This window comes from Trichechus manatus, unplaced genomic scaffold, assembly GCF_000243295.1.
Source record: "Trichechus manatus latirostris isolate Lorelei unplaced genomic scaffold, TriManLat1.0 scaffold00009, whole genome shotgun sequence".
NCBI lineage: Eukaryota > Metazoa > Chordata > Mammalia > Sirenia > Trichechidae > Trichechus > Trichechus manatus.
The window spans coordinates 5,063,409-5,084,373 of NW_004443945.1; the positions used below are offsets into that span (position 1 = coordinate 5,063,409).

At 42.7% G+C, this 20,965-nt stretch overlaps 1 protein-coding gene across 1 annotated transcript in view; it reads right to left on the reverse strand.

Annotated features, from left to right (window-relative positions):
* Positions 1-20,965, reverse strand: part of FSD2 (fibronectin type III and SPRY domain containing 2) — a 40,395-nt gene that overhangs the window by 14,723 nt on the left and 4,707 nt on the right. Inside the window, exons 2-7 of the mRNA XM_023725972.1 lie at positions 13,650-14,372; positions 13,413-13,508; positions 10,593-10,823; positions 9,060-9,082; positions 7,795-7,916; positions 784-939 (exon numbers count right to left, since the gene is read on the reverse strand). Coding sequence (XP_023581740.1) covers positions 784-939; positions 7,795-7,916; positions 9,060-9,082; positions 10,593-10,823; positions 13,413-13,508; positions 13,650-14,294 — 1,273 coding nt within the window. The 5' untranslated portion in view covers positions 14,295-14,372. The remainder of the gene's footprint in view (positions 1-783; positions 940-7,794; positions 7,917-9,059; positions 9,083-10,592; positions 10,824-13,412; positions 13,509-13,649; positions 14,373-20,965) is intronic.

Here is a 20,965-nt window from a genome sequence, read left to right on the forward strand (position 1 = left end):
TCACCCTGACTCCGTGCACACAGCACATGTCCTGCCAGGCTAGTCCTGATCCTCTGGTCCCTTCAGATGCTCAGCTGGGGCTCTTGTGTTGTCTGGCCCTCCTTTCTCAACAGGAGAATGCTTCTTGATTATTGGAGTTGGGGAGGGTTACCCCAGCACTAGCTCCACACCAACCAGCCCCATTCCCTGGGAAGAGTATGGACCATGGGCTGCCTTGAATGGTGGCTGGAGGCCATTCCCAGGAGCTGTTGCAGTCTGGGAATGCGGATCTGGTCATCAGCACCTCTTCCAGGCAGCAGAGGCCCCTCATCCTTAATGGGGGTCTGCAGACCAGTCCTCTACTTTCTCCTGTAACACAGGGTTGTTCTGAGAAAATCATGCTGGAACTGCTGAAACTCACAGCCAGGGACTGCTCGAGCCCAGCCAGCCCAGCTGGGGCTCCTTAACAAGGGGCGTCCCTGGTCCTTCCTGTATACCATGCAGTAAGAGTCTCATCCCAAGCATAACTCTGAACCATGGGTCTATAGATACATTCCAGAGCCCTTAGCCTGGCCTCACGGTCCTCCCAGTCAAGTCCCAACTCACCTTCCAGCCCTTTCTGCCACTGCTATCTCACCTGCCTGCATCCTACCATCTGACCAAAGGGAACCCCTCATGATTCCCAGCTCACAACAGCTCCATGGAGCTGGGTTTGCAGATCCAGCCCACCTACATCTTCCCAACTGCCAGGAAGGCAGGGCCCAGGCATCCGTGAGTGGGAGTGTGTTCCTGGCAGAGCCTCACCTGCCTGGTCCTCCCGGGGCGAGCCGTCCCTCACTGGCCGGTAGGACAGCTGGTAGCTCTCCACAGTGTCATCGGAGTATAAGCTCCAGCACACTCGGACTGAGGAACCCGTGGCTGAGTTTGGGGCCTGTGGGTTTATCACTGGAGCAGAAGGAGCTAGAAAAAGAAAAGGGGCAGGGTGAAAACAGAAACAAATGAGGACCCTTAAGTAGAAGTGTGGGACAGGAGCAGGCCCTTCCACAGGACCACTTTCCCCATTGCATCTGTGGCCTTTGGGAGTGGAAGAGGTAGCCCAGACTGGACAAGGATGGGAAGGCAAAACCTCCCAACCATGAGCCTGCAGGGAATGACCAGTACTCTATTCCTACTCTGACAAATCCACGAAAGCTCAGGGGAGAGAGGGCAGCGACACTGGGTAGTCTGTCCGTTGTGCCCCAAGTTATGGCTTTTCTGGGCCTTCCATGTCATCTGAAGAGACAGTATAATGAGGACCACAGCACTGCTACCCCCAGCCCTGGAGTGGACAAAGGGCAAGAAGCCTTCAACAGGGGCACCTTGCTTCCATTGGCAAAGCTGTCCAATGACCATCTTCCACATTACAATGAGAGAAGGTTGGGATTGGCCAATTGTGCTTTTCAGAACCAACTTCTTCAGAGTCTATCAAGTTTATTCTTTTCTTCTCTGTAGATTAATATCTCTGTGTTCCCCACCCCCATGGACACATACACAACCAAGAAGAAAATCAAGTAGTGTTTTTCCTCCGTAATTCTCTTCCCATGAAAACACCTCCCTTCATCCCAGGCTTTTAAGAATGTTCTTAGTGTCAGAGCTTTAATTCAGTTAATTCAGGTAAGACCACAGCCTAAACTTAAAGGAGTTCCCTTTGCTGTATTCAGTCCTTTCCTCTCTGGCCAGGGGCTGTGTGAAAGCTGATGTCAACTTGGCTAGGCTATGATTCTCCGTGGTTTGGCAGACACTATGTAATTACTTCTCATTTGTGATCTGATGTGAGCAGCCAATCAGTTGAAAGGGGAGTTTCTTTGTGGATGTGGTCTGCCTCCAGTATATAAATGGATGTTCCAGCAAAGCTCACTCTCTTTCTCGACTCTGCACTCTTCCTGTTGCCTGAACTTTAGCTCTTGGGACATAAGCCTGCAGAAGTCTCTGGCCTTCTGCCTGACCTGCAGATTTTAGGTTCATTAACCCCAGCAACCACATGAGCCCGTGAAGGTCATCAGCCTGTCATCTGACCCATGGATTTGGAACTTGCCAGCCCCCACAATTGTGTGAGCCACTTCTTTACAATTGCGAGAGCCAGTTCCTTGAAGTAAATATTTACGTATACTTCACTGTTTTTGCTCCTCTAAGTCCCCAGACTAAGACAGGCTGGAAGGCCATAAAGTGACAAAGGAAGAAAGAGAGAGAATTGATATCCCCACATGACAAATTTAGGATGCATAGACGATGCCCTTCTATACTCCCCCTCACCAAAAGATGCAGTGTAAAGGGAGGGATGGCTCTGGGAGTTATTAGACCCCTCAGGAGGCAACTGATACAAGCAGGAGGGGGAGAGTCTACATGGGGTCTGGACTCAAGGAGGTGAAGAATAACTGTCAGTGTCTGTCAAGGACTGACATGGGTGATAGTGCTTTTCCTTCCAAATGATCGTTGTTAGCTACCGTCAAGTAGGCCCTGACTCATGGCAATCTCATGCACACCAGGATCAGACCATTGTGATCCATAGGGTTTTCATTGGCTGATTTTCAGAAGTAGATTGCTGGGCATTTCTTCCTTGTCCATCTTAGTCTGAAATCTCCTCTGAAACCTGTTCAGCATCATAGCAACATGCAAGCCTCCACTGACAGATGGCAGGTGGCTATGCATGAGGTGTATTGCCTGGAAATCGAATCCAGGTCTCCAAATGACCAGGTCTGATTATTTGAGCAGAACTATCTGTTGTCACTGTTACATGCCACCAAGTCAGTTCCGACTCATAGCAACCCTATGTATGTACAACAGAATGGAACATTGTCCAGTCCTGCACCATCCTCACAATCATTGCTATGTTTGAGCCCATTGTTGCAGCCACTGTTTCAGTTCATCTCATTGAGGGTCTTCCTCTTTTTCACTGATCCTCTACCTTACCAAGCATGATGTCCTTTTCTAAGGACTGGTCCCTCCTGATAATACGTCCAAAGTATACGAGACGAACTCTCACCATCCTCAGTTCCAAGCAGCACTCTGGGTGTACTTCTTCCAAGACAGACTTGTTCATTCTTCTGGCAGTCCATAGTATATTCAATAGTCTTTGCCAACACCATAATTCAAAGGCATCAATTCTTTTTTGGTCTTCCTTATTCATTGTCCAACTTTCATATACATATGAGGCGATTGAAAGTACAATGGCTTGGGTCAGGTGCACCTTAGTCCTCGAGTGACATCTTTGCTTTTCAACACTTTAAAGAGGTCTTTTGCAGCAGATCTGCCCAATGCAATATGTCATTTGATTTCTTGACTGCTGCTTCCACGGGTGTTGATTGTAGATCCAAGTAAAATGAAATCTTTGACAACATCAATCTTTTCTCTGTTTATCATGATGTTGCTTATTGGTCCAGTTATGAGGATTTTTCTTTATGTTGAGGTGTAATCCATACTGAAGGCTGTCATCTTTGATCTTCGTCAGTAAGTTCTTCAAGTCCTCTTCGCTATCAGCAAGCAAGGTTGTATCATCTGCATATGGCAGTTTGTTAATCAGTCTTCCTCCAATCCTGATGCTGCATTCTTCTTCATATAGTCCAGCTTCTCGGATTATTTGCTCAGCATATAGATTGAATAAATATGGTGAAAGGATACAACCTGGACACACATCTTTCCTAATTTTAAATCACACAGTATCCCCTTGTTCTGTTGCAGTGACTGCCTCTTGGTCTGTGTATAGGTTCCACATGAGCACAATTAAGTGTTCTGGAATTCGCATTCTTTGCAATGTTATCCATAATTTGTTATGGTTCACACAGCCAAAGGCTTTTGAATAGTCAATAAAACACAGATAAACATCTTTCTGGTATTCTCTGCTTTCAGCCAAGATCCATTTCACATCAGCAATGATATCCTTCATTCCATGTTCTCTTCTGAATCCCGCTTGACTTTCTGGCAGTTCCCTGTTGATGTACTGCTATACATTTTTGAATTATCTTCAGCAAAATTTTACTTGTGAATGATATTAATGATATTGATCGATAATTTCCACATTCTGTCAGATCACCTTTCTTTGGAATGGGCACAAATACAGATTATCTTCTAGTTGGTTGGGAGGTAGCTGTCTTCCAAATTTCCTGGCATAGACGAGTGAGCACCTCCAGCACTACATCTGTTTGTTGAAACACCTTAACTGGTATTCTGTCACTTCTTCGAGCCTTGTTTTTCACCAACGCCTTCAGTGCAGCTTGACTTCTTCCTTCAATACCATTCATTCTTGATTATATGCTACCTCCTGAAGTGGTTAACATCGACCAATTTCTTTTTGGTATAGTGACTCTGTGCATTCCTTCCATCCTCTTTTGATGCCTCCTGTGTCATTCAATATTTTGCCCATAGAATCCTTCAAAATTGCAACTTGAGGCTTGAATTTTTTTCTTCAGTTCTTTCAGCTTGAGAAATGCCGAGCACGCTCCTTACTTTTGGTTTTCTAACTCCAGGTCTTTGCACATTTCATTATAATACTTTACTTTGTCTTCCCTAGCCACCCTTGGAAATCTTCTGTTCAGCTCTTTTACTTCATAATTTCTTCCATTTGCTTTAGCTACTCTACATTCAAGAGCAAGTTTCAGAGTCTCTTCTGACAACCATTTTGGTCTTTTGTTTCTTTCCTGTCTTTTTAATGATCTTTTGCTTTCTTCATGTATGATGTCCTTGATATCATTCCACAACTCGTCTGCTCCTTGGTCATTAGTGTTCAATGTGTCAATTCTATATTTTGAGATGGTCTCCAAAGTCAGGTGGGATATACTCAAGGTCATATTTTAGCTCCCATGGACTTGTTTTAATTTTCTTCAACTTCAACTTAAACTTGCATATGAACAGTTGATTGTCTGTTCTGTAGTTGGTCCCTGGCCTTGTTCTGACTGAGGATATTGAGCTATTCCATGGTTTCTGTCCACAGATGTAGTTAATTTGATTCCTGTGTATTCCATCTGATCAGGTCTATGGGTAGAGTCACCATTTCTGTTGTTGAAAAAAGGTATTTGCAATGAATAAATCGTTGGTCTTGCAAAATTCTATCATGTGATTGCCAGCGTTGTTTCTATCACCAAGGCCATATTTTCCAACTACTGATCCTTCTTCTTTGTTTCCAACTTTCGCATTCCAGTCACCAGTAATTATCAATGCATCTTGATTGCATGTTTGATGAATTTCAGACTGCAGAAGTTGATAAAAACTTTCAATTTCTTCGTCTTTGGCATTAGTGGTTCGTGTATAAGTTTGAATAATAGTCATATTAACTGGTCTTCCTTGTAGGAGTATGAATATTATCCTATCACTTCAGGATAGATCTTGAAATGTTCTTTTTGACAACGAATATGGTGGCATTCCTCTTTGATTTGTTATTCCTAGCATAGTAGACCATATGATTGTCTGATTCAAAATGGCAAATACCAGTCCATTTCAGCTCACTAATGCCTAGAATATTGATCTTTATGCATTCCATTTAGTTTTTGTTGACTTTAATTTTCCTGGATTCATGCTTGGTACATTCCAATTATTAATCAATGTTTGCAGCTGTTTCTTCTCATTTTGAGTTATGGCACATCAGGAAATGAAGTTCCTGAAAGCTTGACTCCATCCACATCATTAAGGTCAGCTCTACGTTGATTAGGCAGCTCATCCCCAGTCGTATTTTGAGTGCCTTCCAACCTGAGGGGCTCATCTTCAGGCACTATATCAGACCATGTTCCACTGCTATTCATAAGGTTTTCACTGGCCAATTCTTACAGAAGTAGACTTCCAGGTCCTTCTTCCTAGTCTGTCTTAATCTGGAAGCTCCACTGAAACCTGTCCACCATGGGTGACCCTACTGGTATTTGAAACACCGGCAGCATAGCTTCCAGCATCACAGCAACACACAAGCCACCACAGAATGACAAACTGACAGACAAGTGGTAGAGAATCACCCTAGGAGGGGAAAAGGACCATTCGGTGGGATCACAGCTTAGTAAAATCTTCCTTTGACCCAATGATTCTAAGAGTGGCCCCAAAGATTTATTATTAAGGATGGGGTATAATGGTGAAAAAAATCTAGAAATAGATGTTTCAACAACAATTGAGGACTAAGTAAACAAATTAAGGTACCTCCATATAACTAAATATTTATATAGCCATTAAAATGATATTGTGGAAGAATTTATCTTTTTGAGAAAATATTCATTATTATTGTTTGCTGAAAAAAAGCGGATTTCAAAACAGCATGATTCCATTAAGCAGATTACAAACCAGCATGATCCCATTTTTATTTTAAAAATATAGGCAAAGGAAAAAACTGAAATGATACATACAACATTGTTTACAATCACATTGTTGGGTATTGGTGAGGAAGGGAAAGTGAGAAATCAAAGAAGTCTGAATTCTAGTATTATTCTAATATTAGTAATATTTTAAAGAGTTACCTACTACCATGTGATGTGTTATTACTTCATTTAATTCTCACCATATCCCCACGGGCATTATAATGTCCATTTTACAGGTGAGGAAACCAAGGCTCAGAGAAGTTAGGTAAGTTGTCCAAAATCACAGAGCTAGAAAGTGGCAGAACTGGGATTCTCACCCAGCTCTATATACTAAACAGCCTCCTAGGCAGCCAAAAAGCATGTGATCAGTGTCAATGAGTAAGAACTCATACTCTGTTAAAAGAGATTTACTGAAGGTTCAAAACAGTTGAATCAGGACACATCTGATCTCACAAAGTGAGACCAAATGCTCTGTAATGGTGGAGTCACAGAGGAATATTTATGAGGTAAAATACAACATTCTGACTGGAAGTTGCAAGATTAGGTAACCAAGAGGAGGGACAACTTGAAGTGGGGTTGTGAGGGGCTTTACAGTGATTGGTTGGAAACACCGAATGTGGGCAATTTGAATTTGTTAGTTTAAATACATGATTAAGGAGGGGTTTTACAGGGTGGCAACAAGGTAATTATCTTAAAACATTTCCTGAGGGCTGCCAAGGGGGTTCCTGATAAGGGTGTTGTGTCAAGACCCTCCCTTAGGAACATCTTCCCATATCTTTAGTTTAACCACAGAGAAAAACGTTTCCTTTGTTATATACTTAAGTCTGACTAAGGGTTTGATGGTTGCAGGGGAAATAAGCAAAAGCTAAAATGGAGTTGGGGCTCATTCCTGGGCCTATCATTCTGACACGAGCCAGGCACCTCAATTTTGGAACTCTCACACGTCAGCCTGCCTCTCTTCAGGAGGAACATAAATATTGCTTTTAAGGAAAAAAATTCGGCCACTTGCTTGTATAAATTCAGCAGGAAGACAAGCGCTTATAAAGCTGAGAGGGCTGTGAATGGAACATATTTTAAGGGTGTCTGGGGCCAGATACTGGCCCCCTGAACAGTGAAAGTGGGTACTTACCTCTGGGAGATGGCCTCTGTTCTAACCCTTACAAGCCATAAAAATAAAAACATGCAATTACAGGGGAAAAAATACTTGTTTCTAAATCTTTGTGATTTCTTTAGCCATCAAAGTGTTTTACTTAGAGCTCAGGGAAATCGGAAATTGCCATGAAGTACGTACTTCATGGTGGAGTCCCTGGGTGGTGCAAACAGTTAATGCTTAACTACTAACTGAAAGATTGGAAGTTCAAGTCTACCCATAGGCGCCGCTGAAAAAATTAGCCATTGAAAACTTCATGGAGCACAGTTCTACTCCAACACACATGGGGTTTCCATGAATTGGAGTCAGCTGGAAGGCAATTGGTTTGATCTGGATGTACGTAGGTAAGATATGCACCTGGGATGGTGTTAATGGAATCCATCAGCTGCTCCACATCTGAGAAGTCCAAGGTCTGGTCTTCAAAGTCAGGGTGGGCAGAAAGTTCCACGTCTGTTTTTGTTTTCAGAAATTTCCCAAGTCTGTTGGTATAAAAAGACACATTCACAAGAAGATGGGCATTCTCCTTAGAGTATGTCTATAGTGCTGGGTTACTAGGAATAAAGAAAGAGGGTATCTTTGCTGAACTTTCATTTCTTTATTTTAACATGTTTGCTGCCTTCTGCCATCTGCTTTGGTGACTGACCTAGAAGGTCATCAGTGGGGGTGAGTGGTGTTGGTTTGGGCCTTTGAGGGGGAAGAGCAGGGACAGGGGTGTGTTTGAGGGGTTCCTGCCCATGAAATCCAGATCCACACCCTCTGCAAGATCCTTTAGTTGCTGACCATGGAAAATCCCACCTCCGTGCCACCCTAGGCCCCAAGCTATTCAGAGGACATATGCTAGGGCTCAGACTCTCTCCAAGTGCCCTCAAATTGCTGACTGGGGAGTGGGGCTCTGGGTCTCCTTGGACCTGCTTCCCAGCAGTCAGAGGGTTTGCAAGTGGCAGAGGCAGAATTTGAAAGCAAGTCTGTCTTTTGCCAAACCCCATCACTTAACCCTTGTACCTCTGAACTTCTGTGTTCATGTTGCTTTGCAAACATTGTCTTATTTACTTATTACAAAACTATCCCTGTTTGTAGATAAGGAAGGTGCTTCTGGATTGAGTTGACTTGTCCAATGTCACAGGGGTAGCAGGATTTGAACTGCTGTCTGACCGACTCTAAAAACGGGTGCTTTCTCTAGCCCCAACAGTCTGGGCAGTCACAGCCTCTCCAGATTCGGTTCCCTCCTCGGTGAAACAAGGGACTTGTGGAGGAGATCTGACCTCAGGCTTGCTGGCTGGGCCTCACCAAATGCTCCCTTCCAGCCCTAAGGTTCTGACATTCAAGACTAGAGGATCCTCATGACCCCACGCCCTCTAAGAAGCCTCCATTCCAAAGCCAGTGCTATTTTATTCTTAGGGTCAGACACAAAAGCTGAAACTGTGATCATATAAGCCCGTTGAAACCAAATCTGTTGCCACTGAGTGGATTCTGACTCGTAGTGCCCCTACAGAACTGCCCCATAGGGTTTCCAAGCAGCAGCTGGTGGATTCAAACTGCTAACCTTTATGGCTGGAAATCAGATAGCAAAGTTGGATATTCAGAGGTGGAAAATAAAATACATATCAGAACAAAAGTATTACCTGTCAGCCATAATCACTGCATTCTAAAAAGGAAGAGAAAAGGAGAACACGTTAAATCGTCCTTGGAAATAAATTTCTTTCTCAAACCACATAGTAATATAAGCATATTTTTAAAACTTGGAAATTAGGGAAAAGAAAAAAATCAGCCAGAAATAATCAGCCATACCTCACCACCTGTGCATTTTCTTCCATATTCTGTGTGATTGTACACACTTGCAGTCACATAATTTATATCCACTGCTTTTTCCCATCAAATTCTGTAAGCACTTTCCACATTACAAATGGTCTTCTGGACCATCAACACGAAAGATTACATAACAGTTCAGCGAGTAGAAACTCCACAGTTTACTTAACTGTTCCTTTCTTGTTGGATATTTTGGTTGTTTCCCATTTCTCACCATCATAAATAATGGTGAGAAGAACACCTTTATGCATATTACTTTTTCCTTGTTCTCGATTATGTCTTTGATCTACAGTGGAACTGTGGTTCAAAAGGCATGTACGGCTCTAATGGTGACAAATTTCTTTCCCTCTTTAGTCCAAGCATGGCAGGAAGGAGAGGCTGCTGGACTTTCAGGAGTGACTTTGGGTGTGGGGAATGAGAGGCCACAATTGACAGCCACAGAAATATTGAGGTTGAGGGTCTCTCCACCATGTCCTGACACATCTGCCCCGTATTCCTGTGGGAACTTAGGAAGAAAGGAGACCCCGTTCTGACTGAGACTGAAACTCCCACAGCCAGCTGCATGAGGGTTTGGGGTCAGTTTAATCTGATTTCAAGAAAAATGATGCATTTTTTTCATTTCTGAGTTTATAAGGTAAGACTTAAAACCGGTACATTTGTAAGTCGAGGACAGTGGTTGTTCGGTGGTAGAACTCTCACCCTCCGTGCTGAGCCTGGGATTCGATTCCTGGCCAACGCACCTCAAGTGCGGCCACCACCCATCTGTCAGTGGAGGCTTGTGTGTTGCTATCATGCTAAACGGGATTAAGCGGAGCTTCAAGACTAAAACAGACTGGGAAGAAAGGTCTGGCGGTCTATGTCTGAAAATCAGCCAGTAAAAACTCTATGGATCACAATGGTCCGATCCTGTTGTGTATGGGATTGCCGTGATGGGGACCGACTTGATGGCAGCTAACAACAACATCACACTTGTATCTGGGAAATCTGATGTGTCTTTTTAGCCTGGACAACTTTCTCCCCAGAGCTATAAGGGGCCATCTGAGGTGGCCAGAAAACTCTCAGGGCACTGTCTTTGCTCAGCTCTAGGATGAGGGGACAGATCTATGGGTAACCAGGACAGAAGGGCAAAGACTCTGCTGTTACCTCAGCAATGGTGGGGGGAATGAGTCAGCAGCTTGTGACCCTTCTCTGCCATGCATGGTGGAGCTACGCAGAGAAAGAGGGTGACAACCTCACCATCATGAACATCCAAAGGAATCAAATGGGAAGAGGACAACTTAGCCTACCCCAACCCTAACTGTCATTCCAGTTCATTATTTCATTTCTTTTCTTTGCATTTCATTACTGACCTTTATGAAATCGACCTTCTCCTCATGACACATCTCCTCTATTGTTTCCATCAGTTCTTTACAGGTTTCAAGATTTTCTCCACATCTGACCAGCTGTCCATACAAGGCTTCCAGCTTCTCTTTCTTTTTCTCCCCTAGAGCTTGTATTTTTTCTTCATATTTTTGAGCAAGTATTTCCAAGATCTCATTGTAATGTGACTCAAAGTTTTGTTCTTGTCTCCCAAAATTCTCCTGCAAGACAGTTGACCTCAGTCATCACTTCTGTGCACGTGACGTGTCAGCCAGAGTAGTTAGAAAATGCTTCTATCCAGGACTATTTTAGCCCCTCAGCCTTGTCTCGTCATCTCTTTCTAGGATGCTGGGGTAGACACTGGGGGAGCTAGGACACAGGAGTCTTCAGCCTAGGACTCTGGGGATAATCTTAACAAGAAGCACTGCTTTCTCTCCTGGAAGCATTTGGCAATCCTCTCCTAGGTTAACCAACTTCCATCAACATGACAACAGACCAGGGAGATTATCAGTGAAAAGTCAGCCTGCTACTGGAAACTTGGACCTTAAACCAGAGATGTTTGTCCTACCTTTTCCTCCTGAGGTCTCAGCATCTCATGTTACTCACCTCCACTCCCTGATGCTTGGATCATACAAACACCAGGATCACACAGATCCCCATCAACTAGGGGAGAGGTGAAGGCAAAAGGGAATAAGGTGCATTACCAGGTGTGTCTACCTAATAGATGAGAAAATACAAGAAGGCAGAGGATGGATTGTGACAATACTTAATCCTGGGGCACAGTGGGTGAGAAATATAATTACAGTATCCTGACTCCTGGTCCCTATTTCTCAGCCTGGAAGCCCAGGAAAGCTCTGCAGGTTCTGATTGATATCATCCTCATCAGATGACAAGGGCATTTCCAAAGAAGGGGTTGTATCAATTATTCAGGGAGTATTTACTGGGCACTTGTTATATGCATAAGACTTGATAGAATGGTGGAAAAGAAAGAAAAGCAATAGATGAACTCCCAGTGTTGAAAATGAAAGGATGACCTTGGAGTCCTTCCTGAGGGTGAAGAGACTTTGCTCTGATCTGCGATTTGACAGAGCAGAGTGTAAGTTTTGTCTTTGGAGCGGACAGGGCCTGTGTCTTCTCTGGTCCTTCCACAGTGTAATAGCTCTCCTCCTTTTTAATATTGGGGGGTAACGAAGGTCTAGCTTCCTGGAAAAGGATCCTGGGACTTAGTTACTCTATGTGAGGTGCTTCTGTTGATACAATCTGAGGCTACATTAATAGAAGTAGAGCATCACAGGAAGGGAGTAGAAAGGGGAGTCCTGTGGCTCTCAGCCCTGCTCTATCTCATCTGGAAGGCTGGATAGAGTTCTAGCATCACAATGGTATGTGACATACATACTAAGGCACACCAGGGAACTGAGACATGTTTGGTGACAGGCACAAAGATGTATTAATTTTATGAAAAATAAGTAACATCAAAGACAGGATGGTGTCTTGCAATGCCTTATCCAAGCTGGTCCATGAAAAAGGGACTCTTCTTGTTCTGTGTAGTTCTAGGGACCCAAGTAATGACCAGTGGGCAGAAGTTACAGAGCAGCAGCTTCTATTCAGTAGTTAGGGTTTGAAATTTTGCCCTTTGACTCAAGAGCCCACATTCTTCCCCATGCTAGGGTCAAGATGGAGAGGGGCCTTCAAAGGATGGGAATTCTGACCCTAGATTCCTAAAATTCTTATTGATCTCTCAGGGAAAGTCTGGAAATTCCTAAATAGGCAAAGACAACACATAAACTTATTTTTTTTTAATCCATACTCAGCTAAAAATATGTTTGCGTTTGAGTGGCATTAACAGGTAGAAGTGCCTATTAAAACAATGGAAAAGTTTTTGACAGTCCACACATAACTTCATGTCATCAGTATTGCAGATACCTCCAACAGCTTAGAATTAACAACCCTGAGAACAGGGAAACAACATGGAACCCCAATGTCTCCAGCTACACAGCCAGTAGCATCAAATAGCACCCAAGGAGTTCTCTCAGTGAATGAGACATTAGCACAAAAATATGAGATAAAAGAAAGCTGTTAATCTCTTTACTGCCTGAGTTCAAATAAGGGGCTTGATGATGCCATCTTTAAATCATCTTTGTTAGACTAGGGGTCTAAGCCATGTACAATTGGTGATTCAGGTATAAGGGGCATGAGGGGAAAGAGAAGCTAATGAAGGAGAAGGGTTGTGACTAGAAAATTTCTGTATTATTCATTCAACAAATATATAAAATGCCTATCCTGAAACATATCTTATAGTAGGACTAGGGATATAAAGACAAAGAAGACCCAGCCTCCAACTTCTGAGAGTTTGCAGTTCAGTAGGGAATATTAACAGGTCATTTGTTCTGTGAGGTATATACCCAAGGTAGTATGGGAGGCCAGAAGAAGGGGTGTGGGTAGCGGGGCAGTCAGGAAAGGCTCCTCACCTGTGATACCTCATGTTCTAAGAAAATAGATTCTCTAACCCATAACAAAGGAGCCCTGGTGGTGCAATGGTTAAGCACTTGACTGGTGACTGAAAGGTTGGCAGTTCAAAACCACCCAGTGGCTCCAGGAAGAAAGACCTGGCGATCTGCTTCCATAAAAATTACAGCCAAGAAAGCCCTATGGGGCAGTTTTTCTCTGTCACATGGGGTCACCATGAATCAAAGATCGACTTGACGGCACCTAAGAACAAGAACAACAACAACCGATAGCAGAAATAGCTGCCGACTCAGCCATTAACGGAAGGAACACGCATATGACAGGGTAATTAAGCATACTCTTACCTCCACAGTGATGAAAACCTCCTCCAAATGACTTGCAAAATTTTCCATCTCAATAATCTGCTTTTCCAATTTGAACATGTTTTTGTGAATTTCATCCTATCAAACAGAGGATCACAAGAAGGTTTTAATCTGATGTCTTTTCTCTCTTTTTTAGAAGGTATATTAGATTTATCCCCTGACAGTATACTTGAGATACAAATGTATTATCAAGAGAAAGAACTAAGGAGGCCTATTTACCTTGGCGTTTTCCAGTGCTTTATCGAGTGGAGTCACCTCATGTTCCTTGTGTTCATCCAAAACCTTCTCACAAGCTCTTATTGGAGTTTTGCAAGTGACACAAAAGATGTCGGGAGCTTCTTCCTCATCCTCCTCCTCTGGGATGACATAGCATTCATACTCCTCGCTGGACCGGCCACGTGTGTACCTGTAGGCTTCCCGCAAGTCCTGGCACTGGCCTCTCGAGCCCCACCCTCCAAAGCTCAGGTCCTCAGCCTCGGCTGCCTCTCCACCAAATCGCCAGTCTCTCTGTTCCCTGGCTGACTCTCTGCTCTTCATCACATAAGGAGGGTAGTCTGAAACCCCTGTCCTAAGGGTGTTTTCACCAACAAACTCATCTCCTAATTCGTGATCATCTTCAAGTCTGTATAAATGGGCAAGTTCATCCACTTCCTCTTGAAGATCTCTTTGAGCCCTACCTTTTGCTGCTGCTCTTGGCTCCTTGGTCATTTCAGCTTGAACTACTTCTCTTCTCATTCTAGTGTGTTCTTCTGGGAAGAGCTGCACTCTATCTTCAGAGTCATACAGATCCATGTGATAAAATTGGAAGTCCTTGGGAGCAGCAGACCAGTCCAGCCCAGGTTTCTCCCCAGCTTCCTCCTCCATTTAGTTCCGGAAGCCCTGGGCAGCACCTTTGCACAAGAGGGATCCCCCCTAGACAGTTAATAGGGAATATCCTGGGTCCTAGAATACAAAATGAGAAACAGAAATCAGCTTCTGAGAAGGTCATTGCAGTAGGTGGTCATTACACCGAGCTCTACTCATTCACAATTTTTAAACGTCATTTGAGCAGCTCATTTGTGGCTTCACTTTGAACTATCTGCAAAGTGAGGTCTGTGTTCTACCGGAGGCTGGGCTGTCTACATTTAAAAAAGGCAAAAAACATTACAAAAGAAACATCAATAGATTTGACTAACAAAAGACTCCCGTATATAAAAATAACCCAAAAGGAAAAATAATGGGAGGAGTCCCAAGCAATTATTATTAAACGAATTATATAAATTAATTGAAAAAAATTAAGACTTCAGTAGATTAATGTGCAAGGACAATTCACAAAAGAATTGCTTTTGTGTATACTGTTAACTGTAGGGAGCCCTGATGGCGCAATGTTTAAGCACTTGGCTGCTAACTGAAAGGCTGGCGGTTTGAACCCACCCATCAGCTCCACAGGAGAAAGATTTGGTAATCTGCTCCCATACGGATTATAGCCTAGAAAATATATGGGGCCGTTCTACTCTGTCACATGGGGTCACTATGAATCAAAACCAATTAGACAGCACCTAACAACAACAACATAATATTAACTGTACATGCACATTTGGAAAACTGTTCATTCTTATGAGTAACAGAGATAAAATGTCATGCTGCCTTTCTAGTTAGCAAATATTTAAAGATATAAAAATTATACCCAAGGCTGGGTAAGTGAAGTGAACACTCTCAGATGTTGCTGGTTGGAGTGTAAACTGGCCACGCCTTTCTGGAGAGCAGAGGTGGTAACATGCATCAGGAACTTTAACAGTTTTTACACTCTTTAATTCAGTAATCGTCTTCTGGAACACTAAGGAAATAATCTCAAAAACAGGGAGAAAAACTTTTTCTACATAAAAATGTCTATCACAAGGATTTTTATGATAGCTAAAAATACAAAAAGGAAAAAAAAAACTAATGATTAGGAGAATTGCTAAGTAAACTAGGATATGAACAGTCTATAGAATATAATGCAGCCTTTGAAGTATTTATGGAGTGCACATAATAACTTGGAAAAAGACTTACAATATGATATTAAGTAAAACAAACGGAATACTTGTCACATGTAGAATGTGATGTCCACTGTTTTAATGGAGATACATAAAATCTAGAAAGAAATGATCATAACAATAATATTAACCCATAACTTGTTGCTGTCGAGTTGATTCCCGCTCATAGGACACAGTAGCACTGCCTCATAGGGTTTCCAAGGAGTGACTGGTGGATTTGAACTGCTGACCTTTTGGTTAGCAGCCAAGTTCTTAACTACTGCGCCACCAGGACTCCATACAATAGTATTAGTAGTGGTAAATACAATAATATTAGTAGTAAACCCCACTGCCATCAAGTCGATTCTGACTCATAGCAACCCTGTAGGACAGAGTAGAATCGCCCCATAGGGTTTCCAAGGCTGTAAATCTTTACAGAAGCAGACTGCCATATCTTTCTCCTGCAGAATGGCTGGTGGGTTCAAATCGCCAACCTTTCAGTTAGCAGCCAAGTGCTTTAACCACTGTGCCATCAGGGTTCATTTATATTAGTAGTAGCTACTACTTATTGGTGAGGCATTGGTGGTTCAATGGTAGAATTCTCGCCTCCCATGCCAATGCACGTCATGCACAGCCACCATTTGTCTGTCAGTGGCGGCTTGTGTGTAGCTATGATGCCAAACAAGTTTCAGCAGAGCTTCCAGACTAAGATGAACTAGGAAGAAAGGTCTGGTGATCTACTTCCAAAAATAAGCCAGTGAAAACCCTATGGGTCACAACAAAATATTGTCCAAACTGCAATGGATCATGGAGGATGGCACAGGACTGGGCAGCATTTTGTTCCGTTGTGTATATGGTCGCCATGAGTCAGGGCCAAGATGATGGCAGCTAACAGCAACTACTTACTGACCACTTAAACCCACTGCCGTCAAGTCAGTTCCGACTGGTAGTGACCCTATAGGACAGAGTAGAACTGCCTCATAGGGTTTCCAAGGCTGTAATTCTTTATAGAAGCAGATTGCCACATCTTTCTCCTGCAGAGCAGCTGGGAGGTTCGAACAGCTGACCTTTTGATTAGCAGCCCAGGGCTTTAACCACTGTGCCACCAGGGCTCCACTGAGCACTTTCTGCTTGCATTTTCTGTGCTAGGCAGTTTATATGCATTATCTTATCCTTACAGCAACCCTGTAAAGTAGGTACTACTATTATCCCCATTTTTTCAGATAAAGAAACTGAGACTCAGAGAGGTTATCTTGTGCAAGGTCACATGATTAGTAAATTGTCAAACTGGGATTTGAAACTCAGTCTGACATCCAACTACAGTGAGAGCAACAGATCAAGGGTTTCAGTCACCCTCTGTAATCCATTCCCTCATATGCACGTTCAGCATGTTCCCCATAGGCTCCTCCCATTCAATGACAAAATGCAGCGGGGATACTAGGGCAGACCCATTCCTGGTTGATGCTAAACTCCTCTGATGTCCAATTTTGGCTTGTCAAACTTTCCATAGACTCCACTGCAGTCTAGGATGGTTCCGCCCAACCTTCCCTCCCTCTCTCCTTTACTCAGGGTTAGGCTTGCATCACGGCTCTCCCAGCCTTTCTCATCTCTCTATTTTATCTCACACAGATATTTCCTTTAATAAAATACATGCACATGTAATCCATCTTGGTGTCTGCTTCTTGAAAGACATGGATTAACATAGTCTGTTGAATTCCAAAGTCCTTGCTTTCTTCCTGGCACAGAACTGCCACTGTCTTATTTTTTTTTTGTAACAGCTTTATTGAGATATAATTCACATGCCATATAATTCACTCATTTAAAGTGTGCAATTTAAAACCAAAGCTAAGAAGTTTCCTGAATACAATCAAACACTTTGAGGGACAGAGTAGCAGGGGTAGGGGTCTGGAGACCATGCTTTCAGGGGACATCTAGGTCAATTGGCATAACAAAGCTTATTAAGAAAATGTCCTCCATCTTACTTTGGTGAGTGGCATCTGGGGTCTTACAAGCTTGCAAGCGGCCATCTAAGATGCATCAATTGGTCCCAACCACTTGGAGTAAAGGAGAATGAAGAACACCAAAGACACAAGGAAAGTATTAGCCCAAGAGACGGAAAGGGCCACATAAACCACAGATTTCATCAGCCTGAGACCAGAAGAACTAGATGGTGCCTGGCTACCACCAATAACCGCCCTGACAGGGAACACAACAGAGAGTCTCTAATGGACCAGCAGAAAGGTGGGGTGCAGAACTCAAATTCTAGTAGGAAGACCAGACTTAATGGTCTGACTGAGACTGGAGGTACGCCAGAAAGCACGGCCTCTGTATTCTCTATCAGCCCAGAACTAAAATAATTTCCGAGGCCAACTCTTCAGACAGGGATTGGACTGGACTGTGGGACATAAAGTGATACTCGTGAGGAGCGTGCCTCTTAGTTCAAGTAGATACAAGAGACCAAACGGGCAGCTTCTGTCCAGAGGTGAGATGGGAAGGGAGAGAGGGTTAGGAGCTGGTTGATTGGACATGGGGAATCAGGGACGGAAAGGAGGAGTGTGCTGTTGCAGAATGGGGTGAGCAATTAGGGTCACATAACAATGTATGTAAAAAATTTTGTATGGGAGACTAACTCGAAATGTAAACTTCATTTAGACTACAACAATAAAAAAAAAAAGAAAAAAGAAACAAAAAATAATAAAGTGTGCAATTTAGCATTTTTAGTATATTAACAGATATGTGTAACCATCACTACAGCCAATTTTAGAACATTTTTATCACCTCAAAAAGAAATCCTGCACTCCTTAGCTGTTATCTCCCTACCCCCACCCACAGCTCTATAGATTTGCTTCTTTTGTACATTTCGTATAGATGGAATCATATAATATGTGATCTTTTGTGACTGGCTTCTTTCATTTAGCATAATGCTTTCAAGATACATCCATGTTGTAGCATGTATCAATACTTCATTTCTTTTTGTGGCTGAATAATAATCCATTGTATGGATAGACCACATTTTGTTTACCCATTCATCAGTTGATGGAAATTTGGGTTATTTTTACCTTTCAGTTATTGTGAATAATGCTACTATAAACATTTGTGTATAAGTTTTTGTGTGGACATATGTTTTTACTTCTCTTGGACATACACCTAACAATGGAATTGCTGGGTAGAAAGATAACGCTAGGTTTAACTTATTGAGGAACTGCCAGACATTTTCCAAAGAGGCTGCACCATTTAACATTCCCACCAGCAATGTATGAGGGTTCAAATTTCTTTTTTGTTTGTTTATTATTGTAGTTTAAGTGAAAGTTTACATTTCCAGTTAGTCTGTTATACAAAAATTTACACATACATTGTTATGTGACCCTAATTGCTCTCCCTATACTGTGACAGCACACTCCTCCTTTCCACCCCTAATTTCCAAAGTCCATTCAACCAGCTCCTAACCCTCTCTGCCTTCTCATCTCACCTCCGGACAGAAGCTGCCCATTTAGTCTCATGTATCTACTTGAGCTAAGAAGCACACTCTTCAAGAGTATCATTTTATGTCCCACAGTCCAGTCCAATCCGTCTGAAGAGTTGGCCTCGAAAATTGTTTTAGTTCTGGGCTGATGGAGAATCCAGGGGCTGTGCTTTCTGGGGTTCCTCCAGTTTCAGTCAGACCATTAAGTCTGGTCTTCTTACTAGAATTTGAGTTTTGCACCCCACCTTTCTCCTGCTCCATCCGGGACTGTTATGTTCCCTGTCAGGGTGGTCACTGGTGGTAACCGGGCACCATGTAGTTCTTCTGGTCTCAGACTGATGAAATCTCTAGTTTATGTGGCCCTTTCTGTCTCTTGGGCTAATACTTTCCTTGAGTCTTTGATGTTCTTCATTCTCCTTTACTACAGGTGGTTGGGACCAATTGATGCATCTTAGATGGCCACTTGCAAGCTTTTAAGAAGGGTTCCAATTTCTTCAGAGCCTTAGTCCACCCTTGTTACTATCTGACTTTTTGATTATAGCCATCCTAGTAGGTATGAAGTGGCATCTCATTGTGGTTTTGATTTGCATTTCCCTGATAACTAACGACGTTGAACATCTTTTCATCTATTTATTGGACATTTGTATACCTTCTTTAGAGAAATGTCTATTCAAATCCTTTGCCCATTTTTAAAATTAGGTTGTCTTTTTATTATTAGTTGTAAGAGTTCTTTATATACTCTGCATACTAGTTCCTTATCAGATATGTGATTTGAAAATATTTCCTCCCATTCTGTGGATTGTCTTATCAGTCTTTATGAGTCAGAACTGACTTGACGGCAGTGGGTTTTTCAATGTCTTTTTAAAACAAGTTCATTAAAGTATAATTTACATACCATAAAGTTTACCTGTTTTAAGCATATAATTCAATGATTTTTAGTAAATTCTCCAAGTTGTTCAACTGTCATTACAATCGATTTCCTAATGCCTTTTTATAAAATACTAAACTATTCCAAAATGGCAATATGCAGTAACGTCTTGAGGAAAACAATAGAAACAAAAAATATTTAAGACACAATTTAGTACTCTTCGTTCTTAGCCATAATGTTTATAATCCAATCAGCTTCCCTGAATTTCCATTTATGGGATCAAAGCAGCAGTCAGCTGTTTGTCTTGCCTACTTTTTCCACAGTTGTACACAGAAGTCAAGCTCAGTGGCGTCCCCAGTCAACTTTGCTTCTCTTTCTGCCGTGAGGAACACTGTCATTCCTGCTGACACACTGTACTTTTAATAACCACTCCAAAGTTATATTAAAAAAGCCATTAATTTTTCTTTCCACTATCTCCACTTTTGATTGTCTTAATATAACATTTTCTGATGGCCTAATTGTGGAAACTATGGACACTGTCCCATGGTCTCTAGGCCGTGTGAGCCTGTTGACAATCCCCTGGCTCAGCTGTGACAACTCCTAGGCCACTGACTGCTGAAATCTTTGCTGAGTCCCTAACAGGTTGGCATTTCCCAGGCTTCCATCCTAGGCCCTCTTCTTCTCACTCTACATTCCCCCCAGGCGATCTCATTCACTCTCCCAGCTTCCACGTTCCCCTCTCTGCTGCTGGCTTCCAAATCCATGTCTCTGGGCCTGACCTCTGCCTGAGCTTCAGGTTCAGAGGAGCAGCTGCCTTCCTGAACATCTCCAGTCACCTCAAACTCAACATTACCAAATGGAGCTCATGGTCTCTCACTTTTCCCAGCTGGCTATGAGGTGCAGCATCTACCTGGTCTCCCAACCACAGCCTATGGTCACTCCACGTCCAGCCAGCAAGGGTTGCTTGTTAGTGGGGTGTCCTCCCACCAGCCCTACAGAACTCTTCCTCTAAAATGGCACTTCTCAAACTTTTGCATAGGTGTCACCTTGGAAATCTGGTTAAGTACAAATTCAGGAAGTCCAGGATGGGTTCTGAAAGGCACATTTCTTTTTTTTTTTTTTTTTCTTTTTTTATTGTTGTAGTTTAAATGAAGTTTACATTTCAAGTTAGTCTCCCATACAAAAATTTATACATACATTGTTATGTGAC